The following is a 22,617-nucleotide window of genomic DNA, read 5'->3' as shown; positions in this document are numbered from 1 at the left end:
TTCATTCATCTGCTCACAGCAAAAACTAATTCAATCATTAACATGAAAATCATTTGCTGTTCAACACTTCAACACTTAAATATATGCTAAAATATCAGATTTGAAGAGAGAAACAATGATTTATTTAGAAACACTTTACATGAAGTTCTATATGTTAACATTAGTAATGCATTGGGTATTAATTTGTCTGTTTATTTGTGTATGCAATGCCCTAACAACCACTGGAGCATTCTAGCAGCTGCCTAGTGATGCCATAGCAACGCCCTAGCAACCACCTTGAATACACTTGCAAACACATAGCAACAACTAAGCAATAACCCAGAATGCCCTATAAACCATCTTGAACACTCTAGAAACCACCTAGCAATGTCCTAACAACCACTGGAACACCCTAGCAGCTGCCTAGTGATGCCCTAGCAACACCCTAGCAATCACCTTGAATACACTAGTAACCGCATTGCAACACTTAAGCAACCACCCAGAATGCCCTATAAATCATCTTGAATGCTCTAGAAACAACCTATCAATGCCATAACAACCACTGGAACAATCTAGCAGCTGCCCAGTGATGCACTAGCAACGCCCTAGCAACCACCTTAAATACACTAGCCACCACCTAGAAACACCTAAGCAACCACCCAGAATGTGCTATAAACCATCTTGAACACTCTAGAAACCACCTAACAGTGCCCTAACAACCACTGGAACACCAAAGCAGCTGCCTAGTGATTCCTTAGCAACGCCCAAGCAACCACCTTAAATACACTAGCAACCACCTAGCAACACCTAAGCAACCACCCAGAATGCCCTATAACCCATCTTGAACACTCTAGAAACCTAGCAATGCCCCAACAACTACTGAAACACCCTAGCAGCTGCCTAGTGATGCCCTAGCAACCACCTTGAATACACTAGCAACCACCTAGCAACACCTAAGCAACCACCCAGAATGCCCTATAAACCATCTTGAACACTCTAGAAACCACCTAGCAATGCTATAACAAGCATATAGAGCTCTTTGTCAGTACCCTAGCAACCACCTAGGAACATCCTAGCAGCTGCCTGGTGTTTCCCTAACAACGCCCTAGCAACCACCTTGAATACACTAACAACCACCTAGCAACACCTAAGCAACCACCCAGAATGCACTATAAACCATCTTGAACACTCTAGAAACCACCTAGCAATGCCCTAACAGCCACTGGAACACCCTAGCAGTTGTCTAGTGATGCCCTAGCAATGCCCTAGCAACCACCTTAAATACACTAGCAACCACCTAGCAACACCTAAGCAACCACCCAGAATGCCCTATAACCCATCTTTAACACTCTAGAAACCTAGCAATACCCTAACAACTACTAAAACACCCTAGCAGCTGCCTAGAGATGCCCTAGCAACACCCTAGCAACTATCTTGAATACACTAGCAACCACCTAGCAACACCTAAGCAACCTCCCAGAATTCCCTATAAACCATCTTGAACACTCTAGAAACCACCTAGCAATGCTCTAACAACCTTATAGAGCTCTTTGCCAGTACCCTAGCAACCACCTAGGAACACCATAGCAACCACTGACATCACTTTAGTAACAGAATAACTCCTTTACACATAAAGAGCACAAATAACTCATTTGCAGCAACAATAGCAATGACCCAAAATGCCCTAGCAGTCATCTAGAACACCCTACAACTGCCTAGAAACCACTGGGCAACACCATAGCAATTATCACCTTAGCAACAGCCACCTAGAATGCTATAGAAACCAACTTGGACAGTAACACCCTAGCAACTGCCTAGCAATCACTTGTCAATCAGACTGCCTGTCTTACTGAAAAAACTTGTCTGTTCGTCTGATAGTAAGGTTTGCTAAAGTTTGTCTAGATGAACTTTCCTTTTGTTGTTTATAAATATTATTGTTAGTTCATTATGCATAAACTAGTGTATCTTTTCAAATGCATTGGTATATATTATAAATGTTGTATGTACTGCTCATTGTTAGTTCACACACAGTCGTATTGTAAAGTGTTGTTGAAGTGGAAACTTTTGGGCACATAAATGACAAAGAGACAGAAGCACCAGGTAAACAATTCAATATTCAAACCCACAGCCAGAGAGTCCAACACATGCTTTAACCGCACAGTCGAGCGCGTCGCATTAAATGTAGCGCTCTTTCAAGAGACTCGCATTAACGGGAACCCAAGATGAACAAAACAAACCCACAAAGGAGGAAAAGCAGGTGGAGGAGCTCTTTAAAAGCTGTTTATTTGTGTACATGGCGAGTAGTTTAGCGGAGAGGACGCACGTTTTGTTTTTCTGTTTTTCTGTTTGGTGTGTGTTGTGGCTTTTTTGTTTTGTTGGTTTGCATCTGCCGCTCTCCGGTTTATAAATGAGCCATGCGCCCGTGTGAAGAAACTCTGTTGACATCAGCAAAAAACAAGATCGTCCTGACTTCATAGCCAACAAAGGACAGGAGAGATGGAGACAGGGATGAGAGGAGAGACAAGCTTGTCAGAAAATGAAAAGAAGCAGGGATAGCGCAGGAAGTGCTCAAAACAATCCAGGTCGCATTCTGGAGTAAACATGTTTTTTGCGTTAGTCCCATAAACTTCCGTCTCACCTGCCTAGGAAGAAGGTTTTCATCACGATTGAGTCATAATAAACACTCATAAATAAGTTAAAATGTGTTTACGAGTATCAGAACTTTTGGTTGAGCATCTCATGACCTCTTTCTCTCTGTGTCTCCTCAGGAAGACGAGTGGTACGAGCAGTCGTCTGACGCGCGCTCGCAGCTCAAGTTTTTTGAGCAGTTGGAACGGATGGAAAAGCAGAGGAAAGACGAGCGAGAGCGAGAGATTCTCCTCCGAGCGGCGAAGGTAATCTCTCAGATCCTCACGTAAACGTTGGAGAAGCTCAGGAATTCTTCACCTTGCTGCAAACTGGACAAATAACTGAGTTAGATCGCCCACGCTTATTAATTTTAAAATGACTGCATCGAACGAAAACCATGTTCGCTTGTGCCAGTTCTAAAATCTGTTGACATAAACAATTTCTGCTTAGTGAAATTGTCAAAATATTATGCAAAATTAGTGACCAATAAATCAATGAACCTCAAAAATCTGTCTGGCAATGAAGCAGTGCTATTTTTCTTTTTTCTTATACATCAGGGTTTCCCAAACCTTGGTTCATAAATTGATGAAAATTTACTTAAATCATCATGTAATATTAAAACAAATAATTAATTTTAAAATAAAACACTTATTACTAAAAAGAATGTTTACTTGCATGTCATGTGACCATTAACCATCATATTTAGGGTTCGGCTGTTTTTATAAAACACCAATCAATACAATTTTTGAGTCACATGTTTAGAAGCATCATTCCAGATATTTTGCATTAAATCAAGTAAATTTGTCAATATCAGATGCCTGAATTTTGCAATATATTATCGCTTTCGTTCAGGTTTGAGAATGTTTCATTTTTGGGTCATGAAAAGTCAAATTCATCTGGGATTTTCATTGCTTTGTCACCTTTGATGTAAATAGACCTTTATTAAACTAAAACCATAAAAATCTTAAAATAAAATAAATGTTAACTAAAGTTTTTTTAAATATTTTATTTTATTTATTTTATTTCAGCTAGTTGCCAAAGCAACATTTCTCATGTTCATTTAGTTTAGCTTGATGTATTAAAATAACTAAAACTAATAAAAATTACAAAGACACAAAATTACTAAAAATCAAAATCTAATATCTGTGTAAATCTTTTTTTGCTTGCATTATTTTTTTGCTTGCACTGTTGCATTATTTTTTTGCCAATTTGCAGATATCAAATTATAGTAATGAAATCAATTGGCAAAAGCAAGTTACCCAAGAATGTTTTTATTGACGCAGAGTTTACAAAGAAATGCTTTTCACGAATTATGTCCAATATCTCTGGCACTGAAAGAGCTCATAATGCTCAGACATCATCTTACAACTGATCTGAGGATGTCTGAACAAAGTTTATATGTGAGACTCTTTTCCAGCGTCCAGCACTGATCCTGGAAGCCCCTGATAACCCCAGACGACGGAGTTTCCAATTAAAGAGGCGATTGCGTCCACTCTGCCCTGCGCCCGTCGCCCGGAGCACCGCAGTGAAATAGTTCTGCTCGTTTTCGTCATTAATTCATTTAGCTCAGAGACGATGACCCGCCGTAAAGACCCCCTAACACGGCAGAGTCTCGCCTCCCTTCGGCCTAATGCCGTTATTATGCCATAGCTAGATTATATTTCTGCTGGCCAGCCAAAACGAGACAGTTTAGCTCGTATGCGAGTGTGAATGGCCACGCCGACCTCCGTGACTTTGTGCCGGGGTGGGATGTTACGCAAGCTGAAGTATCAGGGTTGTGAGGGATTTCAACTCCGCTGAAGCCTAAAATGCGATCAGGGAAACATGGTGTGTGTTTACAACTCAAATACATAAAAAATGTGTCTTCTGTAGCTCTTTAAACTCCACAAATCACTGCCAATGTAGTCTGGAAACAATGAATGAATCAGTAAAGTCCCATTTGTAAACATTACTTACACTATTAGAAGAAAAGGTTCTATATAGAACCTTAAAGGGTTCCGTCAGGTGCGTCATATATAGATCCTTTTATAGATTCCGTCATCGGGTCATGTTATGGATTTAGTTTTAATTCATTTTTAAATTAAACAGCTCATAAACACACTTCATCACTAGATAAATTGAAATATTATCATTTATATAAAACCTTTTTGGCATAAAGCGTTCTTTAAAACTGAATCAAGAACTCCAGGGTTCTATATAGAACCCCACTGAATTTTTGACATGAACAATACTTCTACAGCATTTAGTACTTACTTAATCTTAATTTGAACGTTTACTAAAACATTTCTAAAATGAAAAATTGTGTCTGTTAATGTAGTGTGAACGAACTGTTTTTCTGTTAACTAAGAGTAACAAAGATTAAATATAGCTGCGAGCAGCAATTATCGGGGTTCAAGTGCTTTAAGGCCTTTAAGGCCTTAAAAAGGTATTATGTTTTAATTAGCAAGCCTGTAACCATCTCGATCATAGATGGAAAAGACCATTTACAGGAAATACAGGCAATTTACCATAGGAAATACATCGTTTTTAAAGCTTTTTAACAGTTATCAAGGTTGAGCCAAAAACATAGGACTAGTTCGCCAAAGCTGGTTTTTGAAATAATCTCCAATATTCAATGAATGATTCAGTGGACAGCGGCGGTCCTAGAGACAAAGTTGCTCAGAATGAGTTGTTCTACCATGTGTTACAAATGTAGTGGGCATGTGCGAAAAATCGAGCGATACACGATTCTTTATGCACGTGAAAAATGCGAAGGCGCCCCCCAGTGGCCGATTTCTTTCGAACTTCTCACAGGTCTCTAGGGCCGTGAGTCAAACAGGCCCAGCGAGTTTCCTTCCGATCGGCCTCCGTTAACCTTGTCTGATAGCTTCTCAAACTTCATTGGCTGATGGCGGCCATGTTTTTTGAGATGCGTCAATGTCCTCATAGACAGTCATGGCACCTTGGACAAAGACACTGCATGCCAAATTTCAAGTCGATCGGACTAACAGTGAAGTAGTTATAGCCATTTTCATGTTTTTTTCCCTGTTATAGCACCACCAAGGGGCCAGTCGCTGCATCCTTTTTCATGCGACCACAGAATGAGCTCTTACACAGGTGTGCCAAGTTTGGTGAAAATATTTAATTCCGTTCACGAGTTATAGCCATTTTAGTAAAAGTGGCTCCACCCACTTCGAACGTTTTGGTGGCCATTAGGGACCGTGAATCAGAATGTCAACTTTTTTTGATAATTATTGACAATCAGACTCCAGAGAATCTTGCTGCACTGGTTTGGTTCTGATCGGGCCAAAAACCTAGGACTAGTACGCAAAAGTACGTTTTTCAAAAAATCCAAAATACCCGAAAATTTCACCTGTTTAGGAGTTATGAGCCATTTTGTACTTTTGACCGCTGTAGCGCCACCGTTAGGCCGATTGGGGCAAGCCTTGTTGACGTTATAGACAGTGTGAGCACTACCAGCACTCAAAGTTTCAAGTCTCTACAATTTACGGTTTGGTCTGTTTGGTCTCACTTTTAGGGGAGAATGCTGATCCTTGGAAATTTTAACAGTTACAATAAGGTTTCAGAGCTACGCACTTGAACCCCTAATAAATGTTATAAAAATATATTGTTCATTTCTAGTTCATGCATCAACTAACATTAACAAATGAGACTTTAGTGTAAAGTTATGCCAGTTAATGAATATTGACAGACAGTACAAACAAATCTTGTTTTAGTTTGGGTTTAGATCATTCCGTGGGAACAGAAACCACTAATCAGCTCTGATTCGTTTGTGTCCTTGTATTCTCACTGTGCGTCTTTAAGCTCAGCGTGATTTGACCCCTTAAACATGAACCTACTAAAATAAATCTCATCGTCCATTTCAAATATGACTGGAGTCTTCAGGGACGAGCGCGAGGGCCAGGGGCCAAACGCATTACTCTCAGCCCAGATAGCGACCAGTACGTGAACTGCCTGATATATTTAAAACCAATTAGCAGTGAGGAAGGGCAGAGTACTGCCGCCCCTCTCCTCGCAGAGAGAGGGTGAGTTAGGAGACATCCTCATGGGGCAATTAAAAAAAGACTGGAGACCTAAACACAAAGCCCTCAGGATCACACGCACACACCTCACACGTCTCTCTTTAAAACAGACAAAATGAGAGTGAAATCACACTAGGCCACAATTAAATGCTTCAGCAGAGAGATTTACCCTCTCTGACCACACACACACACACACACACACACACACACACACACGAGAGCTGCAGGGATGACGTACTTTTATAAGTTTGCATCACCCTGATTCCCTCATAGGATTTTTCCATTGGTTTTTGGATTATTGCAGAAAATATATTCTGTGACCAACAAAAGCTTATGCCTCTTACACATTTTGTTCATCATCCCAGCGGACAAAAATATGTTGTAAGAACATTCCCATTCCCATTAACTTATGAAAATATGATCTCTGAATGTTCTTTGAACGTTATCCAAAAAAAACAAAACAAAAAAAAATCCAGGTTTGCTGTGCTTGTTTGTAAGGCTACACAATTTGGCCAGAATGTTGTGATTATATATCAATATGGCTATATAATAATAATAATAATAATAATAATAATATAATAAAAAGGATTTATGATTACTAAATAAAAATTTCTTAAAACAAAATAACATTTTATTACTATTATAGTATTTCAATGTAAAAAAAACTGTATTTAAGAAAAAAAAAAAAATATTGGTTGTTTTAATTTCTTCATTTTCAAACATCAAACTTTTATTTTGAAGGAAAAAATGCAGGGAGTCCTTGTTGATCAGTGCTTCTCATTACAAGTTTGTGAAGATGATTGTTGTGTTTCCAAATGCATGTTAAAGCGACCCAAACTTCATGTGGAGCAGCATTTACTGTGAATCGAGTCGCTCTGAGACACTGAAAACTATAGAAGCTTGTTTTCGCCACAAAATAAAACAATTTAAAATATAATTGCGACTTTTTTTCACAGAATTGCATGATATAAACTCGCAATTGCGAGTTAAAAAGTCAGAATCATGAGATAAAAAGTCACAAATGACCTTTTTTATTTTTTTATTCAGTGGCGGAAACAAGCTTCCATAGAAAACACCAGATTACACCCTTAAGGCCCGTTCACACCAATGATGATAACTATAATGATAAAGGTATAGTTCTAAAAATCACTCTAAATATAAGAGAAGAGCAGAGTTCACACCACAACTATAATGATAGCGGCACAGAGAAACAATATCATTGGATTCACTTTCAGAACTATTTATTCCACCTGATGAACAGTAAAGACATTGACAGCAAATCAGAATCCATCCTGCTTTAAAGGGGACCTATAATGCCCCTTTCACAAGATGTAATATAAGTCTCTGGTGTCTCCAGAATGTGTCTGTGAAGTTTCAGCTCAAAATACCCCACAGATCATTTATTATAGCTTGTCAAATTTGCCCCTATTTGGGTGTGAGCAAAAACACGCCGTTTTTGTGTGTGTCCCTTTAAATGCAAATGAGCTGCTGCTCCCGGACCCCTTTCCAGAAGAGGGCGGAGCTTTAACAGCTTACGCTTCGGTCGCTTAACAACAACAAAGCTGGAGAATCTCACGCAGCCAAAATGAGGATTGTCAGTAACGGTGTTCAGCCTTACATTGTTCAAAACGGAGTCGACACTGATGGAGAGACTCAGGAAGAAGTTACAACTTTTAGACGTTTCTGAATGGTTAGTGGATAAATTTATGTAGTTGCTGTGGAGTTGATTCAACTCATCGACTAGCATGTGCCGTCATGTTAATCTTTTGTGCAAATCCAGCGTTCATTTGTGAAGCAGTCCAGCGTAAAATGACGGCATGTCAACAACAATCTACTACAACAACTCTTCCTCTTCTCTAAAGCAGCCCAACATGGCCTCACCCCCTTTGTTGCGTGTTCTCGGGGGCGGGGTTTATGTAAATTAGGGGTTTGTGATGTCACCAACCCGGGAAGAAGTTCGTTGTAGTCCCTACCAGCCGTTTGTTGTAAACAGATAATTCTTTAAAAGAAAATATCTTCCTTTGCATTGAACTTTGAGCGTCGTAACTTTGCAGATGTTGTTTATGCTCAAACAGCAACATTACACACTAACTAAAGTTAAAAAAGTGAAATCATAATCAACCACCCCTTTAAAGAGCTTGAGCATTTAAAGCGACAGATGACAAAACTGCTTATAATAAACAGAACGATATCGTCAAATATAGTTATCATTAAAGTTATCGTTATAGTTATAGTTCTTGGTGTGAACGGGCCTTTATAGTTTTGACACCGACACAAACACACACACACACACAAAAAGTTGTTTCATTTTTTACATTTGTATGCACACACACACACACACACACACACACACACACACACACACACACACACTGATGAGTGTCAGCTGAACCTGCATTTGTTACTTGTGTCTTTTTGATTAGTAGTTGCCTGCGGCATTGTGTGTGTGTGTGTGTGTGTGTCGGCTGTGTTTGGAGGGCACAGCCTGCGGGCGTAGAATCAGTCACCGCTGAACACACACACACACTCTGTCCTTGACACATCAGATCTGCCCTCGTTTGTCCGCAACTATTTTAGTGCCGCAGATGAGTTGAGCTCACGACACGCTCACCTGCCGTCTGCCCGTCTCTCCCTCCATCGTTCCTTCTGTCGTTCATCCTCCCTCCATCTCTCTCTCTCTTTCTCTCCCAGAGTCGCTCGCGGCAAGAAGATCCAGAACAAGCCCGTCTGAAGCAGAAAGCAAAGGAGGTGAGGCTTCCATCATTACCACTGACATTTCAAGGCTCCGGCAGATGAATTTTTTATGCCGTGCTACATATGTAATGCCATTTAAAGTCTGACTCTGGGAAAAAAAAGAAGAAAGTTTGAGGAATTATTTTCATTGATTGATGTCCTGCGAAAAAATGAGCGTTTTCCTCTTTTCTCCAGCTCTGAGCTGATATTTAGGGGAATGTGCTGTGCTTTTATCCGGGGCGGAATGTGGAATCTGATTGGAGATGAAGTCAGAGTTTTTCCCGTTTGACGGATAATTTGCCAAGGCCATTAGCATCATAAAGGCGGACGGCATTGCGTTCTCGTCTTGCACTAGCAAAAAGGGGGACAATTAGAAACTGTTACCGCGGTATGAGGCACAGATTGCTTGCTTGTTTTCTCCCGCATTGATTTTTATTTTTTTACACTGCCAATTAAAAAATAGTGCTGTTCTTGATTCTCAGCAGACTTAATGACCCACTAAAAACATGAGCTTTCTGTACAGAACAGTTGACTGTGATGCTGAGCAGATGCATGTGTTTGTAGCATTTGAAGAATCAAACAGTTTCGGCTTTAGACGTACATTTGTGTGTGTTTGTGATGTGTACGGCGATGTTTGCACTCAGGTGTCTGGCCTTCACTGAGTCTTTGACTACAAAATTGAGTCCAGATGAACCCTGTTCTCTGATACGATCTGTTTCCAAAACTGAGTTCAATTACAACTCTCCACCCACAGGTGTGTTTTCACTGGGTATTTTTTGACTCTGTGGGCGTCTGTGTTTGTCACTAACTTTGTAGCAACTCCAGTGCAGAAAATGACACTTTTATTTATGTTTTTCCCCCTTTGCTTTTACAACTACAACTAAAACTTGTAGACAAAACACAAAGAACATAGGCTACACAGTGACGAAGAATTGACTTTTTTTTTTACAATTCATGAGTTGGAATTTGAATGGAATTGACCATAACCCACAGGAAGTTGAATTGGAATTACAGGAAGTGTAATTAAATGTGTTAAACATCAAAAAAACTATATATCAATTAAGTGCAGATTTCTATTGGTGACATTTCAAACAGATCTGTCGGTGTGTACGGCCTGTAAAAGAACCTTAAGACTTGTTTAACTTTAATCTTTTAGACAAGGCTTTATCTTTCAAAGTCTGTCCTTACTAGGGTTGGGAATCGAAAATCGATTCCAATTCTGGAATCGGATACTTAAAGGATTAGTTCACTTCAGTAGAAAAAAAAAAAAGTTTTTCGAGGAAAACATTCCAGGATTTTTCTCCATATAGTGGACTTCACTGGGGTTCAACGGGTTGAAGGTCCAAATGTCAGTTTCAGTGCAGCTTCAAAGAGCTCTACATGATCCCAGACGAGGAATAAGAGTCTTATCTAGAGAAACCATCGGTCAATTTCTAAAAAAAAATAAAATTTATATACTTTTTAACCACAAATGCTCGTCTTGCACTTCGACACGCATTACGTAATCACGTTGGAAAGTTCACGCGTGACGTAGGCGGAAGTACAGAGCAAGTGTTTACAAAAAGAACGTGCAAAGAATAAGTCAAACGGCCTTTACAAAAAAAGGTAAAACAACGATGTCGGACGATTTTGAAGTTGGAGGAGAAAATGAGATGGAGTTTTTTTGCCCTGCCGCGGTACTTCCGCCTACGTCACGTGTGACCTTTCCAACATGAATACGTACGGGATACTGTAGAGCCCTTTGAAGCTGCACTGAAACTGCAATTTGGACCTTCAACCCGTTGGTAACTTTTGAACTATATGGAGAAAAATCCTGGAATGTTTTCCTCAAAAACCTTAATTTCTTTTATACTGAAGAAAGAAAGACATGAACATCTTGGATGACATGGGGGTGAGTAAATTATCAGGACATTTTAATCCTGAAGTGAACTAACCCTTTAGGGTCAGGAATCGGATACTTATTTTAAAATAAAAATTTTGATTCCTCTTATCGATTACTTTGTGCGCATTTTAATATGACTTTAAACCATTTAAAGAAGCAAGAAGACCCGCACACATCCAAAGCGCACACAGAAAGCCGCCTCTTATACTGTATAGCGTGCGGTACTGAACTAAGTTCTCTTTCGCGTCTTTTTGCACTTGAACAGACAAATACACACAAAAATATGTCAAAATATCCTCGTAAACACAGTCGGTTATGTCTTAAGTGAGCGTAAACAGTTGGCAAAGAAAACGCGTATCAGTATATTGGATCCGTGCAGCTCTTAAAGTGACAGCAGCCTAATATTCCTGCTGCCGTCTCTATAATAATGTTAATCAAACAACAAAAGACAAAAAGAAAATTCAGTTGTTGTTCTTGACTGAATAACTTTTGTAACTATATTTGTAATGTATATTTTATTCATAAAATGCTGTGTTATTTTGCATTTGATTACAGTTTCTGCACCTGAATACTTGGAAATCTTAAAACACTTTATTTCAATCGTATCTTTTGTTCAGTTGTATTTAGGCTATTTGTGCAATTGCTATTTTGTTTATTTGTTCTTTTTCAATTACTGAGTGTTTACTTGACTTAAATAATGCTTGAAATTTATATTAGTTAGTTTAGTTGTTTTTGCTATGGTATTTTTAAACCATAGGCAAAAGTTCCCTGTGTAAGTGTTCTTTAGCCTGTTGATTTGCTGAAATGTTTTGCGAAAAGACTTAGAATAAATGAAAATGGTGCATCTGATCAGTAAAGTAAAAATACACCTTCTCCTCAACAACACACTTGATTTGAGGAATCATTCATGTCTGGAGCACAAACGCTGCAGGATTATGTACACACTGAACTTAATACTTAGTTCTAAAAGTTTGGTTACTAATTATCATCTTTAGCTACTGGATTTCCTGACTGTCATCTGTCCATCTTTTCTCTTGAGTTTCTCTCGCTCTCACTCTTCTGCTCCACATTAGCGAGGTAACCCTTTAGAGTGGATTGTAGTCTTCCCATCAGCCTGTGCTGTATGTAAATGAGGTGATTTGTAATAGGCTGTGCCCGAGGCCGTGTGATCAAAGTGGATCTCCGCCCTGTTAAGTGGCAGGCAGCTCATCATCTCAACACAGCCAGATTAACTTTCCAACCCACAGAACGACTACTACAGCTCACACACACACACACACACACGCTCGGTATGTGTCGTCAAAAACTCCCAACTTGTTTCCAATCAGAATTTTAAAAAGGCTGAAATCTCACTTTTATTTGCTGTTCCACCAGAAACAGTGTTTTTCAGTCTCTCTCACTCTCTCTCTCTCTCTCTGGGCGTAATGGCCGTGGTCGTTTCTCAGTGCAGTTCTTCCTCCGGTTTTCATCTCCTGATTGGCTGCAGGCGACAGAGCTGCTGTTTGCGTCTGTCGTAGAGGTTTCGCACATCTGCCCAAATTTTCATCAGGATAATGAGGTTGATCCGCACTGCCTTCACTCTCTGTGACGGGTAGAACGGCGAGAGAGAGGTTTATTACTCATAACCACACCAGGACACACACACACACACACACACACAGAGTACATTGCACTTATGTGGTGTATGTGTGTGTTAAGACAAAACACTTTCCACATCTTTCGAGTGTCACTTGTAGTCATGCCCGTAACATGGAATTTAATTTTCAAAGGAATTAATTTTGTCTCTTGATAAGATTTGCACAACAATGTAGCTTAAAGGTGAAAATATAGTTAAAGAAAAATTCCATCTTCATTTATTCACTCTCATGTTTTCATTTTCCTTTTGTCTTCCATCCATCCATTTATCCATCCATCTATCTGAATATCCATCCATCCATCCATCCATCTATCTGAATATCCATCCATCCATCCATCAATCTATCTGAATATCCATCCATCCATCCATCAATCTATCTGAATATCCATCCATCCATCCATCCGAATATCCATCCATCCATACATCCATCCATCCAAATATCCATCAATCTATCTGAATATCCATCCATCCATCCATCCATCCATCCATCCATCCAAATATCCATCCATTCATCCATCCGAATATCTATCCATCCATCCATCCATCCATCCATCCAAACGAATATCCATCCATCCATCCATCCATCCGAATATCCAACCATTCATCCATTCATCCATCCGAATATCCATCAATCTGTCTGAATATTCATCCATCCATCCATCTACCATATCCATCCAAATATCCATCCATGCATCTGAATATCCATCAATCTATCTGAATATGCATCCATCCATCCATCCATCCATCCATCCATATCCATACAAATATCCATCCATCCATCTGAATATACATCCATCCGAATATCCATCCATTCATCCGTCCATCCATCTGAATATCCATCAGTCTATCTGAATATCCATCCATCCGTATATCCATCCATCCATCATTCATCCATCTACCCGAATATCCATCCATCCATCCATCCATCCATCCATCCAAATATCCATCCAAATATCCATCCATCCATCCAAAAATATCCCTATATTAGTTTACTATTTTGCTGCTCAGGAGTCTTAATGGAGCTCTGAGTATGTTTATCCATTATGTTTCATGTTTCATGTATGAACTTTGTCTTAGATGCCCTAAAATTCTTTAAGTTAAATGAAAACGGACCCAAATGAGCACTAGTGGTCATCCAGTAAGAGTACAGAGCTATAGCATGAGTGTGGATCATTTTATAGCTCTATCATCTGATGAGAATGTTTGAGTTCATATTGAGATCTCTGACTTTTGATTGTAGACTTGGCAAACCTGAGCACAGTTTGAGACTCCTGAAAGTAAAGCCAATCTATCAGATGTTTCTCTTGAGTCTTTTTCTATTTGCTCTCCGTTTAATTTCACAATTGAGATATTGACGAGATCCGACTGGTGATTTTTCTTTCCTTTGGGAGATGCTGTTAAAGGAGCGTCTGCCTCTACAAGCATGTGCGTCTGATGGACAGATGTTGTCTGATCGGGGCAGGTTTTCTATCCATTCGTCTTTTTTCAGCCCTTCACAAACATCCGATTCCCCATAATGTCATCGAGCGCGTGTGTTCGGGAACCTATTTCCACAGTCCTCAGCGATGCCCAAAGGTCAGATGGGATATTTTTAAAGTGCCCTCGGTGAAAATCAATGCCCCAAAAAAAGAGACAGGATGCAGGAACCCTAATAAGCAGCGCCTCGCCGCAGATAAAATGAATCTGCAGAGAAAAGTGGAGAGATTGTGAGGGGACACATGACAAATAGAGAGAAGAAGAAGGCAAAATAAAGTGAAAGAAGCCGCAAATACATAAAAGAGAGCGAGCGAGAGAAGCCCTGGCAGATATATCACTGTGTCAGGTCACACAGACACTCTGCGGCCACAGATTCATCATCGCTGCCCCGCTCTCAACAGGAGAGGAGAGGCGAGGCAGGGCAGAGGACGCAGAGTGACCACTGCTGACCACCTGGGTAAACCGGTGCTTTTTACCACAACAGCCTCTGGCCCAGCGCGCCCGCCGGCCGCCGTGTCACAGACAAGGACAGAGTAACAGAGGTGGCGGTAAACGTTTGCTCCCAGTGCTGCTAAACGCATGAGTTTATACTGCTGCTGATGACTGTGAGTGGACGGCAAACATGGAAGCAGCGAATCAGACAGGTCGGCTTAAAGGGATAGTTCACCCAAAAATGAAAATTATCCCATGATTTACTCACCCTCAAACTATCCTAGGTGTATAGGACTATCTTCTTTCAGACGAACACAATCAGAGATACAGTATATTTAAAAATATCCTGGCTCTTCCAAGCTTTATAACAGTTGCGAAGGGGGACGCGATTTCTAAGCCTCAAAAAATGCCTCCATCCATCATAAAAAATAATCCATATGGCTCCCGGGAGTTTATAAAGGCCTTCTGAAGCGAAGTGATGGGTTTTTGTTGGAAAAATATCCATATTTAACACTATAAATTCAAATAACTTCTGGCAGACGTCCGCACGCATACTTCGCAAGTCAAATTGCGCCAAATGAGTAACCTGTGACGTGATATATGACGTAAAATTTAGACGCCTCTTGCAGTTCAAAGAAATAGGGCTGTGCAACAAACTCAAGCTCCTCTTCTCTTATATTGAAATCCTCCGACATTTCTCTTTAAAATTTCCCAGTGTTTTGTTTTGCTCTATCCTCTGCGCTTCCGCGTTCGTCATTACGTCATGCGTTGGGTCAGAGGTTACTCTTCTGCTGCAAATCGATGCGTACAGCCGTCTGCTGGAAGCTAGATATTATAGTTAATAAAGTTTTAAATATGGATATTTTTCTTACAAATACCCATTGATTCGCTTCAGAAGGTCTTTATTAACCCCCTGGAGCCGCATGGATTACTTTTGTGATGGATGGATGCTTTTATTTTGGGCTTCAAAATCGCGTCCCCCCTTCACTCCCATTATAAAGCTTGGAAGAGCCAGGATATTTTATAATATAACTCCAGTTGTGTTTGTCCCAAAGAAGACAGTCCTATACACCTAGCATGGCTTGAGGGTGATTAAATCATAGGATACTTTTCATTTTTGGGTGAACTATCCCTTTAATCTGAGACTAAAACGATTTACTCGCACTCATGTCATTCCAAACCTGAATGACTTCTGTGGAGCGCAAAAGAAGATATTTTGAAAAAAAGTCCATATAAATGATATATTTGGGTTCAGTAATACTTTTAGCAGCAAATCAGCATATTAGAATGATTTCTGAAGGATCATGTGACTGGAGTAATGATGCTGAAAATTCAGCTTTGATCACAGGAATAAATTACATTTTAAAATACAAAATATTTTAAATTGCAACAATATTTCACTGTATTTTTGATCAAATAAATGTAACCTGCCATCGAAAAATAGTTTACTGTTTAAAGTTGAAGCCCTGATATTGCCTGTTTCCATTAACAGCCCAATTCCATAGTCTAAAAACACAAATATGGTCTGATTTATCTATACGGTCATCATTAATACATCTTACACTCCTTCATGAAGATATTATGTGACATTCAGACATTATTGCCTGTGTTTCACTTCATTCCTGACCTAAATAAAGACCATTTGTCCTCTCTCCCCTCTTACTTTCTCTCTTTCTTGTACGTTTTTCACATCCTCATGAAGCTGAGATCCTTCACGTGAAACTTGGATCTGTCCTGTGGGAATCTCTTGGCTTTTTGTTCGAATAATTTTCCTCAAATATTTTCCTTCCTCAGGCCATTGCAGTTTCTTTCCCATTCCATCGTTCTCACCACTCTTTTTCCTCTGTCTTCATCTGTGTTTTAATGCTAGTATTTCGTTCTTACACCGCAGTGTTGTGGGTAGAAGCCCGATCCTCTTCCAATAAGACTGAGATGCATAAAAGACCCACAGCTGGAGACACAAACATCCCATAATGCCTGAACGCTTTGGTTAAAACTATCCTTCGGAAAATGTGACTATGCAGGAGGAAAGACGCGTGCTTGAGTGGAGTTTTGTGTGCAGTGATTTTGCCAAGACCTCAGAATATGATGAAATATTTCCATCATAGAAGGAACTGTAATCGTTGTGATGCATAAAACTATTCAAAGAAGTTTAACCGTATGTGAAACATGTTTTGAATGATGAATGACACGCGTTTGTCTTTTAATAATGGCACAAATGATTGATTGGGTCACAAATGGTGTGGTTCCCAGAGGACTGCTCAAAGTTTCTCAGTATGTTTCAGTGTGAACTTTGTCATTTTTTAAAGGAGAAATAAAAATGAGATAAATCAAAAATAAATAATGCTTATATAAATTTAAAGGGGTCATGAACTGCATTATTTTATTATTTTATAATGTTTCCTGGGGTGCACTTATAATATTAGTATGATTTTTACATCAAAAATTGTCATAATTTAGAAATAAAAGGCATTTTTCCTACCCTGATTTTAGCCCTCTTAAAGGGTTAGTTCACCCAAAAATGAAATTTCTGTCATTAATTATTCACCCTCGTGTCGTTTCACACACTTCGTTCATCGTTCATAATTTTGATGAAATCCGAGAGGTTTATGACTCGTCCATAGACAGAAATATAATCAACACTTTCAAGGTCCAGACATCGTTAAAACAGTCATGTGACTGCAGTGGTTCAACCTTAATGTTATGAAGAGACGAGAATACTTTTTGTGCACAAAAACAAAACAAAAATAACCACTTTTTCAACAATCTCTTCTATTCTGTGTCATTCTCATATGTTGTTTACGTCCAGCTCTTCCAGATTGTATGTCAGAACATCTACTCATTATTGGCCGGCTCCTGCGTCAGCATTACACGCATGCATCATGTGATCAATGTGGCCAATACTGAGCCGGCATTCGGACGTAAACACGGAAGACTTCAGTGAGCTTACTACATCACCTGCGTAAGGAGAATGACAGGGAAGAGAAGAGATTGTTGAATAAAGTCGTTATTTTTGTTTTGTTTTTGTGCACAAAAAGTATTCTCGTCTCCTCATAACATTAAGGTTGAACCACTGCAGTCACATGACTGTTTTAACGATGTCTGGACCTTGAAAGTGTTGATTATATTGCTGTCTATGGACGAGTCATACACCTCTCGGATTTCAAAAATATCAGAAATATCTTAATTTGTGTTCTGAAGGTCTTACGGGTGTGGAACAACATGATGGTGAGTAACTAATGACAGAAATTTCATTTTTGGGTGAACTAACCCTTTAATCCCAGGACATACCAAACCGTCGGGCAATGTCAGGCCGTTTTTAAGCGTCGACCAGCTAAGTTTTCCCGGTGTGTTCTGCGTCGTTGGCTCTAGTTGGACAGCGTTGGGTTTTTTTGGGCCGATTCAGCATGTAGAATCAGCATCGGGCCGTCAGGCGAGAGAGAACTCTGATTGGCTGTTCAGTTTAGTGAACAAGTCGAAGTGCGAGAATAATAGAGAAACTGTGAGCAAACAAGTCAAGACGGTGTTTTGATTTTGTGTTCCTGGGTGAATGTTTAGTATTAACATGAGCCGAGTGAAATATAGAAAGTGATCAGCATGAATGATCGGTTTAAGACGGTAAGCACGCGCTGCTTTGTTTACAGTTTGTGTATCTGCAGCCTGCAATGCCGGCCTCCCTTTCTGAATTACGAATGCAGACGAATATATATGAAAAAATAGACAGCGGTCTCCTTACACTCCTCTCACGCTATTTGATTGACAGCTCCAGCGATTGTAAAGGGAGCGTTCTTTGATCGCTTTCTATATATGATTTAATCACAGTTTAAATAACAGATTATTTTCATCCTACTAAGAGAAACAATGTGAAGTTGACCATTTAGTCAATGATTTGATTTACTGACAATAAAAGATTTTGAGACAAAACATCTGAATGAAGGCCTGCATGAATTATTACATATCAGAAATCACTGGTCACTGGTGACTTTGCTTAGACATGTATAATCCGTACATATCAAACGATCTGTAACAAAGCAATAGTGACACAGTAAAAACTTTTTTACTCGAATAATTATGTTGTGCCGTTCCTGTCAGATCCAATATAAAAGGCACAGCATCATTTTTTAATTTCAGGCTCTCTGCAAATCCAATGCAGCTACTGTGATTTTCCACAACCTGGAACTGCACAAGTTGCTCGTTGCGCTTAGTTGCTTGATCCAGTGTTAGTGTCAAGTCTGTTATTTACCTATTACTACTTGTTGTGCTCGAATCAGTGGGTGGGGCTACTGAACTTTAGGGTTAGTGATGTCACCAACCCGTGAAGAAGCTTGTTGTAGTCCCGATTTCTGTAAAAGAAAATATCTCCCTTTGCATTGAACTTTGAGCGTCATAACTTTGCAGATGTTGTTTATGCTCAAACAGCAACACACTAACTAAAGTTAAAAAGTGAAATCATAATCAAGGAATCCTTTCATGTGTGTATAAGCTCAGATCATGGGGGGAATTTGATGAGAAGTATGTGAATTCATATTGATATATTAGCAGATCTGAGCACAGTTTGAGACATTTCTAAGAAACTCTATTGAAGCACATTTGAGATCATTGAGGTCTTTTTTTTCAAGATGAAAAGCAGGAATCTTTGGCAAACGTCTTCCTCGTTTGCTCTCAATCTCATTGCTGTCTAGGAGAAACATTTGAGATACATTTGGTCTTAATCTCAACAAAAATTCTGATTTTTAAGGTACAAAATTTCACAGCAAAGCCCTTTACCAAGACAAAAGATGTAACGCAGCCGCTGAAACGTCTGTCCTGAATCTGTTTTTATTTTCCTCTTTGTGGTTGCTTGTTTCATCCCTAAAATTCCTGAAGTCAAATTTCAGACGTAAGAAAGAAGGAATGGGGGGAAAAAAGAAGCGGAGAAGAAAAGCAAGCTTTAAAAATACCTTTGGTGTTCCTGTGTGTTTGTGAATATTATTACAAAGTGCCGTAATGAGAGAAAGAACAACACAAAGCGAGATTTTTGCCTGTGAGCGAGATGGCGAGGAATCTGAACAGCGAAAGGCCCAAGTGTGTGTGTGTGTGTGTGGCCGCCTGTAGGAGGTCTTTCTCTTTGTACGTGGATCTCCTTGGGATGTTAGCAGCAGGGGAATCGGGAATGAAGAGCTACTCTTCTGGGTCTGAGTAACAGAGAACAACAAAACGAAAGAAGGCGAATGGGACACAATGAACAGAGAGATGAAAGGGTCAGTGTTAGAAAAACACACTCCAGACTAGCCGTTCGGCACGCCAAAAAACCAAAGACAGCGACCTCTCTGTCCAGTTCACTTCATAGACACTTCAGGTGATCTTTAGAGATACCAACAAAGAGAATCAGAACCAGATTCACTTTAACAACTACTTCAGCCACTTTATTTTCCCCATCCGTTTGAGATGAAGTGACTTTTATTTACAAATAATAGCAATCGATTGCTATGAATTTCATAATTTTATACACTATTGTTCAAAAGTTCGGGGTCTCTTCTGCTCACCAAGGCTGCATTTATTTGATTAAAAATACAGTAAAAATTGTGAAATATTATTACAATTTAAAATAACTGTTTTCTATGTGAATATATTGTAAAATATAATTTATTCCTGTGATCAAAGCTGAATTTTGAGCATCATTACTCCAGTCTTCAGATTCACATGATCCTTCAGAAATCATTCTGAAGGAGCTATAAGATCCTTATAAGATAAGAGGGCTTTCTTTGTATAATTTCTTACTAATTGAAGTCATCTTCTGTTTTGAACCATGTTTATGCAGTAACTAACATCATTCATGAAACACAATTAGAAGGAATTTCTATGTAAATCATAAATCACATCTATCCAACAATTTACATAAGCATAGTTTACATATGATTCAGATTGATATTCCTTCTGCATGCCGCATTGATACAACAATTTATGTACACTAAAAATTATTTTACAAACAATTTACACAGAAATGTGCATGTTTCATGAATGAGGTTTAATATGTAAACTTATTTAGCTTATCTAAAATAATGGTGAAAATATATTTACAAATTAATTTATATATAATATAATAACATGAAATTCTGTTTATAAATTTATATTTCATTTTTACTTAACAGATTCTTTCTTTTTTTCTTTCTTTCTTTCTTTCTTTCTTTCTTTCTTTCTTTCTTTCTTTCTTTCTTTCTTTCTTTCTTTCTTTCTTTCTTTCTTTCTTCTTATTGAATTTAATAACACTGATTTCACAAATGATTTACACAGAAATTCCCTTAATATATGTAAAATTATTTTGCTTTTCTAAAATAATGGGAAAATAAATGAAAATATATTTATATATAATATTTATATTTATAGAAATATAATACAACATGACATTTTGACTGATGTTATTAATTTTATTTTTCATTTTTGTGATGGTAAAAATAAATTAAATATATTAGCAATATATATTATTAATATAATGATATATACATTACAAATTGATTTATAATATAATATAATATAATATAATATAATATAATATGAAAATCTATTGATTCTATTCTATTGATAAAATTTTGATTTTGTTCATTTTATTTTTTATTTTTACTTAACAGATTCCTTCTACCCGTCTCATTGACAATTTAATAAGAATGATTTTATTTTCATTTTCCTGCCTTTAAAGCTGGTTAGTGAACATTCAGAGGTGATGTTCAGCTTCGGTGCTTCCAGTGCCGGACACTTCCAGTGTGACCTCTGACCCTTTACACCTCTCGGCTTGAGGAGCAAGACGGTGCACACGGCCTCTGCCTCACATTCCCCCCTCGCCCTGGAGCGTTTGTGGGAAAGACCTGAGCGAGAGAAAGAAAGATGGTATGGAGAGAGAGAGTTTTGAGAGAGGGCCTTCTAAGTGTGCCAACCCCGTCCGCATGTTTCCATTAGATTGTCGTGTTGGCTAATTAGAGAGCGGCAGCATGATTCACCTTGTTAATTAGAAGGACTTGCACACCATCGGCCCCGGGGCTCTGCGGGGGAAAACGAGAGATCCAGAGAACGAGAGGGCTCTTCTTCAGCGCCCGCAGTCTCTCCTTCTCTGAAGATCCTTTCGCTTTTTGATTCGAAAATGAATAAATCATCGGCGCCGTCCTTTCTGTGCGCGCACGACTCTGTTCATCTGCCACCGATGCAAATTACACCTGATCAATAGAAGGTGACGTCGGAGCCGCACTTGCGGAAGAAAGAGAACAAGAGGTTGAGAGGGGAAAAGACTGCTTGCCCAAGCAGTGGTGACACAAAAGATGGAAATTTTCTACTTAGATAAGCAGGATTTTTAATGATCTCCTCTTGCTTATTCTGAAATTCCCCTTCAAATAATAGCGTGAACCCTTCTCTACTAATGCCAACACACTGTGCTCTCCAATTAAACATTATTTTATGTTGCCTTTGGGTTACATTTTTAATTAAATTTTTTTATATATTTTTTTTACATTTATTATTATTTTTAATTAAATATTATTTTAATGTTATTATTATTCAAAATTATTATAATTTTTTATTTATTATTATTATTATTATTATTATTTTAATAGGTTAATATTTGTTGATTTGTTACTATATATCTTAATTACATTTTTAATTTTTTTTTTACAATTATTTTTATTTTTAATTAAATATTATTTTAATGTTTTTATCTATTATTATTATTTAAAATTGATCATTTTTATTTATTATTATTATTATTATTATTATTATTATTATAGGTTAGTAATTTGTGGATTTGTTACTACATTTGTGTTTTTGTTTTTTTTTACTGCTTTTTTTAAGTTAATAACGGCAGC

The 22,617-nt window shown here is 38.5% G+C and overlaps 1 protein-coding gene across 7 annotated transcripts in view; it reads left to right on the top strand.

Moving 5' to 3' along the window:
- The window catches only part of LOC127499961 (transcription initiation factor TFIID subunit 4), a 101,631-nt gene that overhangs the window by 35,836 nt on the left and 43,178 nt on the right, over window positions 1-22,617 (top strand). For 4 of the 7 annotated variants that reach the window (XM_051870696.1, XM_051870697.1, XM_051870695.1 and 1 more), the window contains 2 exons: window positions 2,748-2,873; window positions 9,321-9,377. In XM_051870696.1, coding sequence (XP_051726656.1) covers window positions 2,748-2,873; window positions 9,321-9,377 — 183 coding nt within the window. Of the gene's footprint in view, window positions 1-2,747; window positions 2,874-9,320; window positions 9,378-9,557; window positions 11,192-13,868; window positions 15,000-16,679; window positions 17,245-22,617 lie in introns of those variants that run through there. The other 3 variants (XM_051870700.1, XM_051870698.1, XM_051870701.1) reach the window with 3 other exon arrangements.

The sequence above is a fragment of the Ctenopharyngodon idella genome, chromosome 18, assembly GCF_019924925.1.
Source record: "Ctenopharyngodon idella isolate HZGC_01 chromosome 18, HZGC01, whole genome shotgun sequence".
Classification (NCBI taxonomy): domain Eukaryota; kingdom Metazoa; phylum Chordata; class Actinopteri; order Cypriniformes; family Xenocyprididae; genus Ctenopharyngodon; species Ctenopharyngodon idella.
The sequence above is the reverse complement of the archived record's forward strand: the minus strand, read 5'-3'. Positions and strand labels throughout refer to the sequence as shown.